General features: G+C 38.9%; 1 protein-coding gene across 1 annotated transcript in view; it reads right to left on the bottom strand.

Annotated features, from left to right (window-relative positions):
* Positions 1-1,872: 1,872 nt before the first annotated feature.
* The window catches only part of LOC126270326 (CAP-Gly domain-containing linker protein 1-like), a 536,038-nt gene continuing 522,073 nt past the window's right edge, over positions 1,873-15,837 (bottom strand). Inside the window, 3 exon segments of the mRNA XM_049974062.1 lie at positions 1,873-2,088; positions 2,461-2,645; positions 11,994-12,159. Of these exon segments, the coding sequence (XP_049830019.1) occupies positions 2,042-2,088; positions 2,461-2,645; positions 11,994-12,159 (398 nt within the window). The 3' untranslated portion in view covers positions 1,873-2,041.

Raw genomic sequence — 15,837 nt, 5'->3', positions numbered from 1 at the left:
CTATGGTCGACCACAAATATGGGAACAGTGCGAATGATGGATTTGTAAGATACCTCAGCATCAAACTGTCCCAAGAGAGAAATCTTCTGTTTATCGTACGTCCGTAATTGCCTAGTGACAGGTGGTAGGAGTGGAGAATCCAACTGAAGATACATCTGAGAATTGATGATAGTGGCAGCAGAACCAGTATCCACCTGCATGTGAACATCCCGACCAAGTATTTGGACAGTGAGGTATAACTTCCCTGAAAGGGAGGAAGTACCATTGACAGACACACACAAGCAGAATCAAGCGTCACATTCATGAACATCAGGTATGCGGTCTGCTTTGCAAATGAAGGACACATGACCCCACTTTTTGCATTAGTGACACACGGCCCAATACTGTGGACAATCTTCTCGTGAATGTTTCATAAAACACCGCAGACATGAAGTAAGTTGCCGTGGGTTTTGCTGCAGTGTCTTAGAGGTTTGTTGACTGTTAGGCCGAGGCTGCGCTTGGGAGCATACTGCGACCACTTCGGCCGGCGGGGACACGCCGCATGCTGCGTCAACAGCACACAGGGGTTGTATTTCCCCGACGCCACCCCACGCCTCTATTTGCGCTCCAGCAGCACGAGAAATTTCAAAAGACTGCACGATGGATAGGACCTCATCGAGAGTCGGATTTACCAACTGAAGGGCAGGCTGCCTAACTTCTTTTTCGGGCGCCGATCGGATAATAGCATCTTGTACCAAGGAATCGGCGTAAGATTCTTTGTGAACTTCAGTAACAAATTGACACTTTCTACTGAGGCCATGAAGTTCAGCAGTCCAAGCATGATAGGATTGATTCGATTGTTTTTGACAATGATAAAAGGCAACACAAGAGGCCACCACATGCGTATGCTTTTGAAAATATAAGGACAGAAGGGAGCACATTTCAGGAAAGGACAGAGACGCAGGATCTTTCAAGGGAGCCAATTGCGACAACAACCGATACATTTGTGGTGAACTCCATGAAGGGAACAGAGACTTACATGTTTCTTCGTCCGCAACATGAAATGCCAAGAAGTGCTGTCAAAGACGTTTTTCATATTCTGACCAGTCTTCCGCTGTCTCGTTGTAAGGAGGAAAAGGAGGAATAGACAACGACCAAAGACACCCCGCATTTGAGGCCGTGACGAAATCACGAATCGCCGATGTGAGAAGCGTTTGCTGTTCAATGAGACCTTGCAATAGTTACTCTAAAGTAGCCATGGAAATCTGTGGGTCAATGATGAAAAAGAAAAATTAACTACCTCATCACCAATTGTTATAACATCAAGTTGAACAAATATATTTCTAGGACAACACATGTAAGTCACAGATCAAATAAACAAGTAAGACATGTGCACACTGGAACAGTCAAATCAGCACTGAGTCCAAGTCTAGTGGCCACTGCCTTGCTGGCCACTTAGGTGGCGTGGCTGCTGCATGGCTGGCAGACAGCACCGCACGTAGAGGACGCGCGTAACTGTCCGGTAGCACTTTGAAAGATTGGCGAGTCGCAACAGAAGATACAACAGCCAATGTGTTAATCACTTAAAACACAACAAAGTTTAGAAGAAAACAATTATAGGTGCAAAACAAAGCAAAGAAAAAATATATTGAATGAAAGTGGACAAGGATGGACAAATCTCAAACGAGTGTACAAGTAGTTACCTATAACACCAGTGGAGATATGGAAAGTTCTGTCACATTTTGCTACTGACTGCTTGGGTAACTAAAACCAAAGTTCATGTTGTTATACTAATATTTTGACCACAAATCCAGTTTCAAAACTCAAAACATTTGTTGAAAACAGAATTTTATTTCTCATAAAAAAATAACAAGTCACAGGGTTTGTTTTTACAGTACTATAAATACATCATACAGTAGTACTTACATAAAATTCACTTACATATTTACAATATAAAAAATACAATAATCACACAGCCAGCCTTAGCATAACACAGGAAATTCATTTCCTGCAACTCATGCCAGTAAAAAGAGTTATGCACCAATTTTTGCTGTAATCTTCATTAAAATGTTTCACCATCATCACAGTCAGCAGTGTCATGGCCAAATACTGAAAAATAAATACCCATATAATCAATTTTAGAAAAAATATGAGTTGTATTACACTGATATTTGCTTGCTACAAAAACGAAATCAAATTTATGTATTAAATACATAAATGCTTACAATTTAACAAGATAAAAGGTGAATTCAGTCAGTAATTATGAAAAGAGATGTAATAGCACATGTGATACCCTTAATGTAAAAACCTAAATTATGTTATAATTTTATAGTGGGTGATTACCTGTAAAAAAGACTGTAGATTAAAAAATAAAAATACAAGAAAATAAATCTGTATTAAGTGTTTATCACACCAATACTAATGCAAATTAAGACAATGATGTGAGAGAATTTTACCAAACAACTCCACCAAATAAATTACCTTCACATATTTCACAGTACGGTCGATCAGTTTTATTGGCCTTGGGAATACGTGGCGATTGCTTCACACTGGGAGGCGGTGAATCTGATGCTTGCCTAGGGCAGTCTTCAGTGTCATGTTTATCAAATTCCTCACAGATATCACAGTACAATCGTGGTGGAATTGCTCTTGGTGTTACACCATTCCTGAAAAATAAATAAGGTAAGTTTTAGAGTGAAAATAATAATGTACCAATTCAGAAATAAATGACAGAACTGCTTTCACAAAGTTAAAAATTGAGTTTGCCACATTATGAAGTTAAGGTACATGCAATGGATGTTGTGCCGCTCTACTCTCAACTGCAATGGTCTTCAGTTAATGTGTAGTGCTTCTCTTTTCACTTGTTATATTTATAACTTGCTCAGAAAGCTTCAGTCAATGCGAAATGCCCTTTAAAATGAGCTATGGCAGTCTCAACAGACCATAAGTCAAGGTGAGATTTTGCTTTGCTCTTACATTAAATACTATTAATAAAACAGAAAGGAAAATAGTGCACTTTCCTGCAATAAGCCAAGGCCAAAGATCTGAGGCCTGGCCTGGCACATAATTTTAATCTGCCAGGAAGTTTCAAATTGTTGCTCACTCTGCTGCAGAGTGAACTTATTTTTAAGTAAATGATTCTCCATCAAGTACAAATAACGATAGCTATAAGAGACCTTGAAGTATCTGTGTAAGATCCAAATAAAAACCTTTGATTCATAATTATAATTATTGACCATCAGACTCATTCCTTTAGTAACTGGAAATTTTACCATACAATGGTGTTCTCCAAACATACATTCTCAGAAATTTCTTCCTCAAATTAAGATATATGTTTGAGATTAGTAGACTCCTCTTGGCCAGGATTGCCCTTTTTGACTGTGCTAGTCTGCTTTTGATGTCTTCCTTGCACCGTCCGTAATGAGTTATTTTGGTGCCTAGGTAGTAGAACTCCTTAACTTCATATACTTTGTAACCATCAATTCTGATGTTAAGTTTCTCACTGTTCTCATTTATACTATTCCTCATTACTTTTGTCTTTCTTCAATTTACTCTCAATTCATATTCTGCAATCATTAGACTGTTTATTCCATTCAGCACATCCTGTAATTCTTCTTCACTTTCGCTCAGGGTAGCAACATTGTCAGTGAATCGCATCATTGATGTCCATTCACCACTCCTGAACCTTTCTTTTATTTCCATCATTGCTTCTTTGATGTACAGATTTAACAGTAGGGGCAAAAGACTACAGCCCTGTCTTACATCCTTTTTAATCCCAGCACTTCATTCTTGGTTGTCCACTCTAATTATTCCCTCTTGGCTCTTGTGCATATTGTATATTACCCATCTCTCCCTACAGCCTACACCTAATTTTGAACATCGAGCACAATTATACATTGTCGAATGCTTTTTCCAGGTCAACAACTCCTATGAACTTGTCTTGATTTTTCTTTAGTCTTGCTTCCATTATTAACCACAATGTCAGGATTGCTGTATATTAGTCTTGTAAGTAACTTTGATGCATGATCTGTTAAGCTGATTGTGCAATAATTGTCCTCCTACATTTTACACACCAATGCGAATAGTCATTTTGTTGCCACTCCCCTCCCCCAAATTGATTTTAGAAATTCTCAGGGAATGTTACCTATCCCTTCTGCCTTATTTGATCTTACGTACTCCAAGGCTCTCTTAAATTCTGATTCTAATATTGAACCCCCTATCTCTTCTAAATCAACTCTTGTTTCATCGGACAAATCTTTTCACTCTTAGATCCCTTCAATGTACTCTTTCCACCTATCCGCTCTCACCTCTGTATTTAACAGTGGAATTCTCATTGCATTCTTAATGTTACCACCCTTTCTTTTAATTTCACCGAAGGTCGTTTTGTCATTCCTATATGCTGAGTCAGTCCTTCCAACAATCATTTATTTTTCGATTTCTTCACATTTGTCATGCAGCCATTTCATCTTAGCTTCCCTGAATTTCCTAGCAACCTGTATTTCTGCACTCCTTAATTTCCCTGAACATTTTTGTGCTTCCTTCTTTCATCAATCTACTGAAGTATTTCTTCTGTTACTCATAATTTCTTCACAGTTTCATTCTTTGTACCTATGTTTCTCTTTACAATTTCTGTGATACTCCTTTTTTTTGAAGGTGTCCATTCTTCTTCAGCTGTACTGCCTACTGAGCTTTTTCTTATCTATAGCCTTAGAGAACTTCAAGCATATCTCGCCATTCCTTAGTACTTCAGTATCCCACTTCCTTGGGTGTTGATTCTTCTTGAATAGTTTCCTAAACTTCAGCCTATTCTACATCACAAGTTCATTGTGATGTGAGTCTATATCTGCTCCTGGATATACCTTACAATCCAGTATCTGCATTCGGAATATCTGCCTGACCATGATGTAATGTAACTTAAATCTTCCCAAATCACCTGGCCTTTTCCAAGTATACCTCCTCCTCCTGTGATTTTTGGCTAGAGTATTCACTATTATTAGCTGAAATTTATTACATAACTCAATTACTCTTTCTCCTCTCTCATTACTTGTCCCAAGCCCATATTGTCCTGTAACCTTTTCTTATATCCCTTCCCCTACGACTGCATTCCAGTCCCCCACGACTATTAGATTTTGGTCTTCTTTTACTTACTGTATTATCCATTCAATATTCTCATATACTTTCTCTTTCTCTTCATCTTCAGCTCGTGACATCGGCATGTATGCCTGAACTATCACTGTCAGTGTTGGTTTACTGTTGATTCTGGTAAGAACAACTCTTATCGCTAAACTGTTCACAGTAACACACTCTCTGCCCTACCTTCTTAATCATTATGAATCCTACTCCTGTTATACCATTTTCTGCTACTGCTGATGTTACCCTATACTCATATAACCAGAAATCCTTGTCTTCTTCCCGTTTCACTTCACTGACCCCTGCTAAATCTAGATTGAGCTTTTGCATTTCCATTTTCAGATTTTTTAGCTTTCCTACCACCTTCAAGCTTCTGACATTTCATGCCCCAACTTGTAGAACACTATCTTTTCTCCTTTTCACCTCCCCCTTGGCAGTCCCTTCCCAGAGATCTGAATGGGGGGCTATGTGGAGACACATCATGTGTCTTTAATGCAATGATTTCCATTGTGTTCTGCACCTTCATGCCATTGATCATTGCTGATTCTTCCATCTTTAGGGGAAATTTCCTAGCCCAAGGACAAGAGAGTGCCCTGAACCTCTGTCCACTCCTCCGCCCTCTTTGACAAGGCCATTGGCAAAATGAGGGTCACTTCTTATGGTGGAAGTCTTCAGCCACCAATGCACATTATTAATCAGAATTTGGCAAAATATCCCTCAGCAGGACATCCAACAACTCTATCAATCATTCCAAGTGAAATAACATGGCATAATGGACAAAGGTGAACCAGAGTGTTACTGGTTTGCTCAATTGGTAAAGCTCTTTCTCTTGAATAAATCAGTCAATTTTTCTGAAATTGTCATCATTTTTTTCTGTACATGTGCATGATGTCTACTAATTTTGAGTGTATACAGGATTTAATGACAACAAGCAGACCTGATCTCTTTGAGGCTGGCGAGATGGTGTAAAACAAAGCATAAGGCTATATGTAGAGGGATGCTAAGTGAAATGCATCTGGCTGTGAAGATGGCAATGTGAGAAACCTTCAATGACTACCACAGGAGGACATTATCAAGAGATCTCACACAAAGCCTGAAGAAATTCTGGTCACTTGTAAAGGCTTTTTAAGTGACCCCAAAGTCCAGTATTCAGATACTCATGGATGATACAAGACTCAAACTGAGGGTAGCAAAGCAAAATCAGAAATGCTTAACTCCATTTTCAAATGTACCTTTTATGAAGGAAAACCCAGGAGTATGTTCTCAATTTAATTCTTGTAGTACTGCCAAGATGAGTGAATTACATATTAGCATCAGCAGTATTGAGGTACAGCTGAGATCGTTACAACTGAACAAAGCCCTAGGGTCTTATGGAATCCCTGTCACATTGTATACCAAATCTGTTGCTGAGTTAGCCCCTCTTTTACCCATAGTACATCAATATCCCTCAAACAAAAAACTCTACCCACTGTTGGAAGGTGGCACAGCTCAAAACCATGTACGAAAGGGGCACCAGAAGTGAATCACAAAACTACTATCCAATATCTGTGACATCCATTTGCTGTAGAATTTTAGAACATATTCTGAGCTCAAATGTAATGAGGTATCTTGAACAGAATGAATTCCTCCATGTCAGCCAGCAAGAATTCCAAAAGCAACAATCATGTGAAATCCAGTTCACAGTTCTCTCACTAAAGCATCCTGAAAGCCATGTATCAAGGCAGTCACACAGATACAGTGTTTCTTGACTTTCAAAAGGCATCTGACTCAGTAACACACATACACCCATTATCAAAAGTATTATCCCATGGTGTATTGAGCAATATTTGTGACTATACTGAGGATTTCTTGGTGGAAAGGAAACAGCATGTTATCTTGGATGGAGAGTCATTGACAGATATAGAAGTGACTTCAGGTGTTGTCCAGGGAAGTGTGTCAGGACCCTTGCTGTTTATGTTATATACAATGGTCCTGCTAACAATATTAATAGTACCTAAGACTCTTTGTTGATGATGCAATTATCTATACATAAGCACTGCACAATGGAAAATCCAGGATGAAATGTAACAATATTATGAGAAGAAAAGTTGCTCTACACACACACACACACACACACACACACACACACACACACACACATGACTCAGGCAACTGAGAACACAATTGTGAGAGTCTTTTTGTTGTGTCTGTCTGCAACTCAGCATCTCTGGTATATGGTGAGTAGCAACTTTCCTTCTTGTAATATTGTAAGCACTGCACAAATATTCAGTCAAAGCTGTAAAAGATTTGAAAATGGTGCGAAGATTGAAACTTGTTTCAAGTGTTCAGATATATAAAATTTTGCATGTTACAAAATTAAGAAATGTACTAGTTCTATGACTATGATGATAAGAGCCACTGTTGAAACACATACAAACACATGGGAGTAACAATTTGTAGGGATGTAGAATGGGACAATCACATAGGGTCAACCATATGTAGACTGCAGTTCATTGGTCGAGTACTAGAGAAATGTAGTAAATCTACATAGGTGCCTGCATACAAAACACTCATGCGACCCATCCTAGAATGTCGTTCAAGTGTGTGGGACTCATACTACACAGAAGTAGCAGCGGATATTGCATGTATGCAAAGAAGGGTAGCATAAATGGTCCTAGATTTGTTTGAACCATGAGAAAGTGTCGTGGAGATAGTGAAAAAATTAATGTGGCGGACGCTCGTAGACACACACAAACTATCTCATGAAAACCTACTTATAACATTTTTAGAACCAAACTTAAGTAGTGACTCGAGGAATATATGACAACTCCCTATGTATCACTCCCATGGGGATCGTGAAGACAAGCTTGGACTAATTACAGCATGCACAGTGGTATTTAAGCAATAATTCTTAAAATGCTCCATAAGTGAATGCAATAGGGGAAAATCCTTAATAATGGGTATAATGTGATGTATTCTCTCCCATGCACTTCACAGGGTTTGCAGAGTATAGATGTAGCTGAACCAGTTCATGTCTTTTGGTTTTTTTTTTTTTTTTTGGGGGGGGGGGGGATAGGTAGGAAAAAAATAAACAGGAAAATACACTTCTGACAGAGTAAATAGATTTTTCAAAACCAAGCTTCCAATGTGTCTGAAATGAAAAGTTAACTTATCAGAGTGTATTATCAGTTTTGACAGTGGGGCATAGAATTTTAAAGTGGAAAAAAATTTAAAAACTTAGTGTTGCTTAGTGAGTAATAGAGAAATGCAAATTGCAAATTTCTATGACAGACAGGAAAACAAACAAATGGTTCATTGGAAAACATAATTATGACTTTAAGGAAAACGAAATGAGGTGGGGGGGACATGGAGCCACACTACCTGTAGCAGTTATTACCCCTTATTAACTGATTAACTACTTAGGATTAGATACATAGTGTTCCTGCCATGACACATTACTGCATCAGACATACCAACAGCACAAATTGTTCTTTACTGATTGTTGACCAACTCTTAACAAGATGGTCTAGGAAACTTTTTGCAATTTCCCTAACTCAACAGGAGGACATTTGCTTACCTTGTGTCTCATAAATTTGTCTCATTGTCCTCACTGTCATTCTTCTTCACCAGTCTGACATTCTAACGTGCATGTAATCAACTATGAATGATGGAACGGAAAGTGGGAACAGTGAAAGTCCAACATAAAAGGGTGCCAGTCTAACAGCAATATTTTAATCTACATTCATGGAGTCTAATGTTCACTTACCAAGCTCTATTGCAAGTTCACAAAAATCTCCATGTGACTCTAATTCCCATAGGAGACAGCATACATGTGAGATCACCTATAAATATTTTCCAAGGCCAAATATATCCATTCACAGTAAATATGAGGTGTTTGTGTGAAAATTAGTTCTACACTGCTTGAGTACTAGTTGAAGACTGTATGGTGAGCTAGATTCAATGTTATGCACCTGTTTGCATGAACAAGGTGCATTTCTAATTGGTCAATTTAGCCAGCCAGTCACTGGCAATATTATATAAAATTCTAATTAATATTTGAGCTTGATTTTGGAGATACTAAAATTATAGTTAGGAAGCTGTCAGTGTGGATAATGTCAACAGTCTAGTTGGGGGTGTATATAAACATTTAAATAGTCAATATTACTAAACAAAGTCAAATATTTGCTGCCCAGCCTTATAGTGTGAATCAATGCATCGTTTATACTCTAGTATGAGATAGATCCTACTTGCACCTTCATTATCATGCTTCATGACTACCTATCATTTTGTGGGATGGGGAATACTACCAATCTTAACTACTTGCTGGCTAACCGCAGCATTAACCTTTCTATAATGTATGAAGAAACCTATTAAATTGTGGGTTGTGATGTGGCATAAATACCACATAATAGGTGACGGATGAACCAAGGAAGTACTTTTGTGGCTTCCAGGAGATAAGAGAAGACAAAAAAGAACCTAATGAAAAGGAGGGAGGAGGGAAGGCATTAGAAAACGATCACGAGCTACACACATGCATACAGCAGAAGCCCATAATATACAGAAAAGTTTAGGACGGAGGGGGGGGGGGGGGGGGGGGGGGAATTTCACACTATATATGGTGATAATAGATATACGAAGGCCAGTTAATTATCATATAAAAAACTACATAATTAGTGTTTTGTTTGTCTTCAGTCCTGGCACAGATTTGAATGCTTCCACCACAGAACTGCAGCATGCCACTTGACAAGTCAAAACAAATTGTTGTAGCCCATCAATAAAGTGGAGTATCATAAGGTAATTCAAATTCTGCAACTCAAGTGGAACAACACAGCAACAAATCACAACTGAAGCAGTAGTGATAAACATAAAAATTAGTCACAGATAAGTTTTCAACGTCCTGCTGATATTTTGAACATAGTAAAGGATACCGCCTGTTCACGGGGTTCTGAATCTGCTCAGAGCTGTTCAAAAATTCTTCTAAAATAAGGCAGTGTGGTAAACATTGCAGCTGCATCAGGCCCATTCAGATGACATTTTTAACCACCTTATTACCACCCTCAAACACTGGCTGTGTCACCGTGACCCTGAGACAATGGGAGCAGTGGAAACATGGGATAAACATCACTGAAAAAGACAAAGATCCAACTGCTATCAGGGTACAAACAGACTATGCTTGTAAAAAGAAAACCATGACAAAAAATAGTAACAAAATCTCCCAATGAGGTTACAGTAGGCTGTCACAATAAAGCAATGTGGGACACTGTCCAAGGAAGTGTCTTTGCTCTGCCACCATGCTCCATCTCATTCTGCACAGGACACAGTCAGTCGCACATACTGCTTCTTTAAGCTATCAAATTTTGTCTCACTCCTCAGATTCCCATGACAAGTTACCCAGTGACTTCTTCCTCTTGATTACTAGTATGAGGATGAGGTGATTTTTGAGATGGAATATTTCCTTAACAGCCAAAATGCAGACTCCTACAACCAAGATCTCTGCCAAGTCACCTATCATTGCCAAAAGAGTGACTATGCAGAGAAGGACAAACACTGTCAGCATGTCTAGTGGTCAATGCTTGAGATTTCTGAGGCAATAAATGAAATTAAATAACTGCCCCTTGTAGAGGTAGATGCTTATAAACCTGGAATTGCTGTCCAACATGGGAAATAGTTCATTACATGTTTAACATTACACCTTTTTTGTCAATGTCATTGAAATGAGCTGAATGTTATTTGTCGCTATAGGATTACACTGTGTACAATAAATGTATGTGTAATATAGCACATGTCATGTGACCAAACTAGTCATCAACCAGTGTTTTATGGCTTAATGTGCAGCCATTCCTCACACATCTGACTCTTCATCACACACAGACTTCATCAGTCACTTGCTGTATCAACTCAATTTTGTACAGATCCTTAGCACAATAAATTCAGAGTTCTAACTTACAATGCCTCCTTTTTTTCTATCAACCACCAGTGTCAAAGCAACATACCTATGGTCTTACTTCCCAAACAACACATTCCATTTGTTTCTTTTTCTCAGAAAAATTATGAAGGATGGATGTAGCTGATCAAAGCATGATATTAACACGAAACCACTCAACGTCCTAGTTAACATCAAGTTCTTGTTTGAACTTGGGTGCTGACAGTATCACTGGCATAGCTTACCGAGATCTGATGATTCAAAGAAGAGGAATGGAAGGTCGGGGTTTAACATTACATTAAGATCATTAAGTAAAGAGTACCATCTCAGTATTCAGGGATATGACAGTAATGATTATTTAAAGCAAAATTCTGGTAAGCATGGGTTCTAAAATGCATACTCTAAGAACTATGAGCACTTTTTCGCTGATGCCATGGAACAAATCTCTTCTACTTCAAGCCCTTTGCTTTTGATATTTTTGGAGGAGGTAGTATGGACCAGAAAAAGACAAAATTGTCTAATAAATGTGGGCTCTAAAATGCATACTTTAAGAGCTATGTGCATTTTTTTCAGTAAAAGAGACGTTTTTCACAGTAACAAAGATGAACATGTGATCACAGCTCTTAAGGCATGCACTTTAGGGCCCATATGTACTGGACAAATGTTTCTTGTTTTTGTCCATACAACCAACTCTCAAAATACGGGAAGCAAAGAGCTTGCCTTAGGAAAGACTTGTTTCACAGTATTGAAGGTAAATGTACTTTAGAGCCCATGTTTGGTAGACATTCTTGCTTCGAGTGATTGTTCTTATCATATCCCCATATACTGAACATTCCTATTGACACACACTGTAGAAATACTTTATAATATTACTGCCTTAGAAATGTACTTTTTGATCGAGTCACACTTTAGTGTTAAGACTGGTCTCAAATGAATATTTAAATTTTCCATTATTTCTACAATTGGAAACTGAAGTACTTACAAATTAAAATCATCTGCTTCAGATGGTAAGACACCCATTTCCAGTATTTCAACACGTGCTTTGAGTGATTCATTCTTTCTCTGCATATCAACAATGACTGAGTTGAGGAAATCAATCTGGCTCTGAGATGTCTCCTTTTCCTCAATTAGTTTTGCAATGGCTGGATCTAAAAGAGTTCATATATTTCAGTGCTATCATTAACACATTTTGTGATTTACTCTGTAAATTATTTGACATCAATAACGAACATTCCTTAAGCCTCTTCTACCTATATGATTACTGTTTCTGCATCACTGACAGTACTTATTTAAAAATTATACCTTATAATATTCTTGAAATCTGAAACACTGTCTTTAAATGAAAGCTCTTCAGTTAGTTTTATAAATATACAATCAGGAAACAATACTTCAATATAACAACAAGCATGTATGAACATTTCGCAGATTAAAAAATTGTTCATCACTAGCCTGAAAACACAGTGATGCTGATGCAACACTATTGAAAAAAAATTGATGATCTCTGGATAAATATATAGGGGATGTGAATCTGTGATTAAATTAATATCGACAATTTAAAGGAAAATTATATAATTTGATACAACTTGTAACAGAAGAAGGTGGGACTATCCTACTTGTCCTCATACCACTCCTGTCATCAACACTGTTTTTTTCTAATCTCACTTTGTTAATAATGCACATACAATAGTTACTAAAGATATCCAATTTCTTATTCAAGCAGAAATACATAAAAACTTTTTTGTTCTCTGTGTGATTTTGCAATTACAGGTAATTGTGGTATAATTATAATATTTTATGTAAGAAAATATTAATGATTTACAGTACATGCAAACAATAAGAAAATGAAATTTTTGATGAGCTATATGTTGTTTCTTTCCAGATTTGTATAACTCATTTGAAAGCCGTCATTGTCCTCTTTTCAATAACTATTTTACTTTTTGCCAATAACTTCACATGTCAAAAGTTAATCATATTCAATATTTTATGGTCTAGAATGTTCCAATATTAAAATGTAATTATTTCCAAAATCCAATGCCATAGTTCTGTAGCCCTCACTTTTTAATTTCCAAAAAATCCTACTAATTTTCACTGAAATAAATTATTAGTTTGTCAATTATTTCAATTAGAACATTTTCAGTGAACTCTGGGAATCCCCTTTCACTGTGAACTGGTGTCCTATAAATCAGTAGGGGAGAGGAGAGGCATAGAAATGGGAAATGACATGCAGGTATGTTGGCAGGATATCAGGTGTGTGTAGTGCAGCAGAGGGAGGAGGGAAGGGGATAGGAAGGAGAAGGACACGGCCTAGCGAAAGTTGAGGAATGAAGGATATGTTGCTGTTCAGTAGGTGTCAGTAGGAAGAACCCAGACAGTGCAGGCTGTGAAGCACATCATATTGGGCAGTATGTTTAGCAACTGTGTGCTCCAGTCTCTTAGTCTCAGTTTGACAGTGGCCATTCATGTTGACAGAGAGCTTATTGGTTGTCATGTCCATGTAGACAGCACAACAGTGATTGCAGCTCAGTTTGTAGACCACATGGCTGCTTTCACAGATGGCCTGGCCTTTGATGGGATATGAGATACCTAAGACAGGACTAGAATAGGTGGTAGTGGGTGACATATGGGAGAGGTCTTCCATTTAGGTTTGGCAGAGATACGGGCCATGAGACAAGGGATTGGGAGCAGAGGTGGAGTAGGGACGGACAAGGATATTGCGTGTGTTCAGTGGACAACAGAGTAACATCATGGGAGGGGTGTGGAGGTAATTCCTCATTTCGAGGCACGGTGAGGGGTAACCAAATTCTGGCTGAGAATGTGATTCAGCTACTCCACTCCCGGATGGTGCTGAGTCATGAGAGGAGTGCTCCTTTGTGGTTGGACAATGGATATTTTGGAGGTGGTATGGGACTGGAGAGTCAAGGCATGGGTGATTGTTTGTAGACAAAGTTGGGAGTGTAATTTCAATCTCTGAAAGCCACTGTGAGGTGCTTGGCATATTTGGAAAGGAACTGCTCATGACTACAGATGTGAAATCCCTTGAAATGATGAATATCCTTCCCAACCCTCCAATATGGTATCCCACTGCTCACCGAACCTACATACTACTCTTGTCCATACCGATTACACCCCTGCTCCCAACCACTTGCCTCATTGCTCACATTTAGTCCTGTCACAGGCATTTCCTACCCCATCAAAGGCTGGAAGACCTGCAAAAGCAGCTGCGTGATCTACAAATAACCTGCAACCACTGTGCCACTTTCTACGTGGGTGTGACAACTGAAAAACTACCTGTCCTCATGAATGGTCATTGAAAGACTGTGGCTAAGAGACAGCTGCACCACCAGTTGCTGAACATGCTGCTCAACATGATGTGCTCCACTTTAATGAATGCTTCACAGCATGGATCACCTGAATTGCACATGTGAGAACACTCCCTACAACACGTCTTTCATTCCCATAACTCCACTGGGCTCAACCTTCACCAGTCCTGTCCTCCACCTACCTATCCCCTTCCCTGCTCACACTCTGGCATTACAAGTGCCTTTTATTCAACTAATGCACCTACATAGTATTTCCCCATTCCTTATTTCTTGCCTCTCCCTTACATACTCTCCCTCCTCCCCTCCTTAGCACAGCCTCAAACACTGCATCTATCAGGCCTGTCCTGTCCCCACTTGCATCCTCCTACAGGCAGCACAGCATCTTTCCCCACACCCTACCGTGCTATCCTTCCTTCTCCACACCACATGCCTCCTCCCTACCCCCACCACCCAGCCCAGCAGATAGCTGCTCATGCCAGAAGCAGTTTCAGTCAGGCCCAGCACCCTTAAACATAATGTCTATGTTCTATATTTCAGTCAATTTTCCAGTGTCTCCATGTCTTTTCAACACGTAAAACCTTCTTTCATGATTCTTAAACCAGGTGTTAGCAATAAGTAAATTGTGCTCTGAGAAAAAGTTTATCAAGTGGCATCTATGTTTTCCATTATTTTTTCTTATGTTCCTTTTCCTACATCTACATCTACATCTAAATGACTACTCTGCAATTCACTTTTAAGTGCTTGGTAGAGGGTTCATCGAACCACAATCATACTATCTCTCTACTATTCCACTCCCTAACAGCGCGCGGGAAAAACAAACACCTAAACCTTTCTGTTCGAGCTCTGATTTCTCTTATTTTATTTTGATGATCATTCCTACCTATGTAGGTTGGGCTCAACAAAATATTTTCGCATTCGGAGGAGAAAGTTGGTGACTGAAATTTCGTAAAAAGATCTCGCCGCGCCGAAAAACGTCTTTGCTGTAATGACTTCCATCCCAATTCGCGTATCATATCTGCCACACTCTCTCCCCTATAACGTGATAATACAAAACGAGCTGCCCTTTTTTGCACCCTTTTGATGTCCTCCATCAGTCCCACCTGGTAAGGATCCCACACCGCACAGCAATATTCTAACAGAGGACGAACGAGTGTAGTGTAAGCTGTCTCATTAGTGGACTTGTTGCATCTTCTAAGTGTCCTGCCAATGAAACGCAACCTTTGGCTCGCCTTCCCCTCAATATTATCTATGCGGTCTTTCCAACTGAAGTTGTTCGTAATTTTAACACCCACGTACTTAGTTGAATTGACAGCCTTGAGAATTGTACTATTTATCGAGTAATCCAATTCCAATGGATTTCTTTTGGAATTCATGTGGATCACCTCACGCTTTTCGTTATTTAGCGTCAACTGCCACCTGCCACACCATACAGCAATCTTTTCTAAATTGCTTTGCAACTGATACTGGTCTTCATCGTACTGGTCTTTGGATGACCTTACTAGACAG

The sequence above is a fragment of the Schistocerca gregaria genome, chromosome 1, assembly GCF_023897955.1.
Source record: "Schistocerca gregaria isolate iqSchGreg1 chromosome 1, iqSchGreg1.2, whole genome shotgun sequence".
Classification (NCBI taxonomy): Eukaryota; Metazoa; Arthropoda; class Insecta; order Orthoptera; family Acrididae; genus Schistocerca; species Schistocerca gregaria.
Note: the sequence above shows the minus strand (reverse complement) of the source record. Positions and strands in the feature narration are given on the sequence as shown.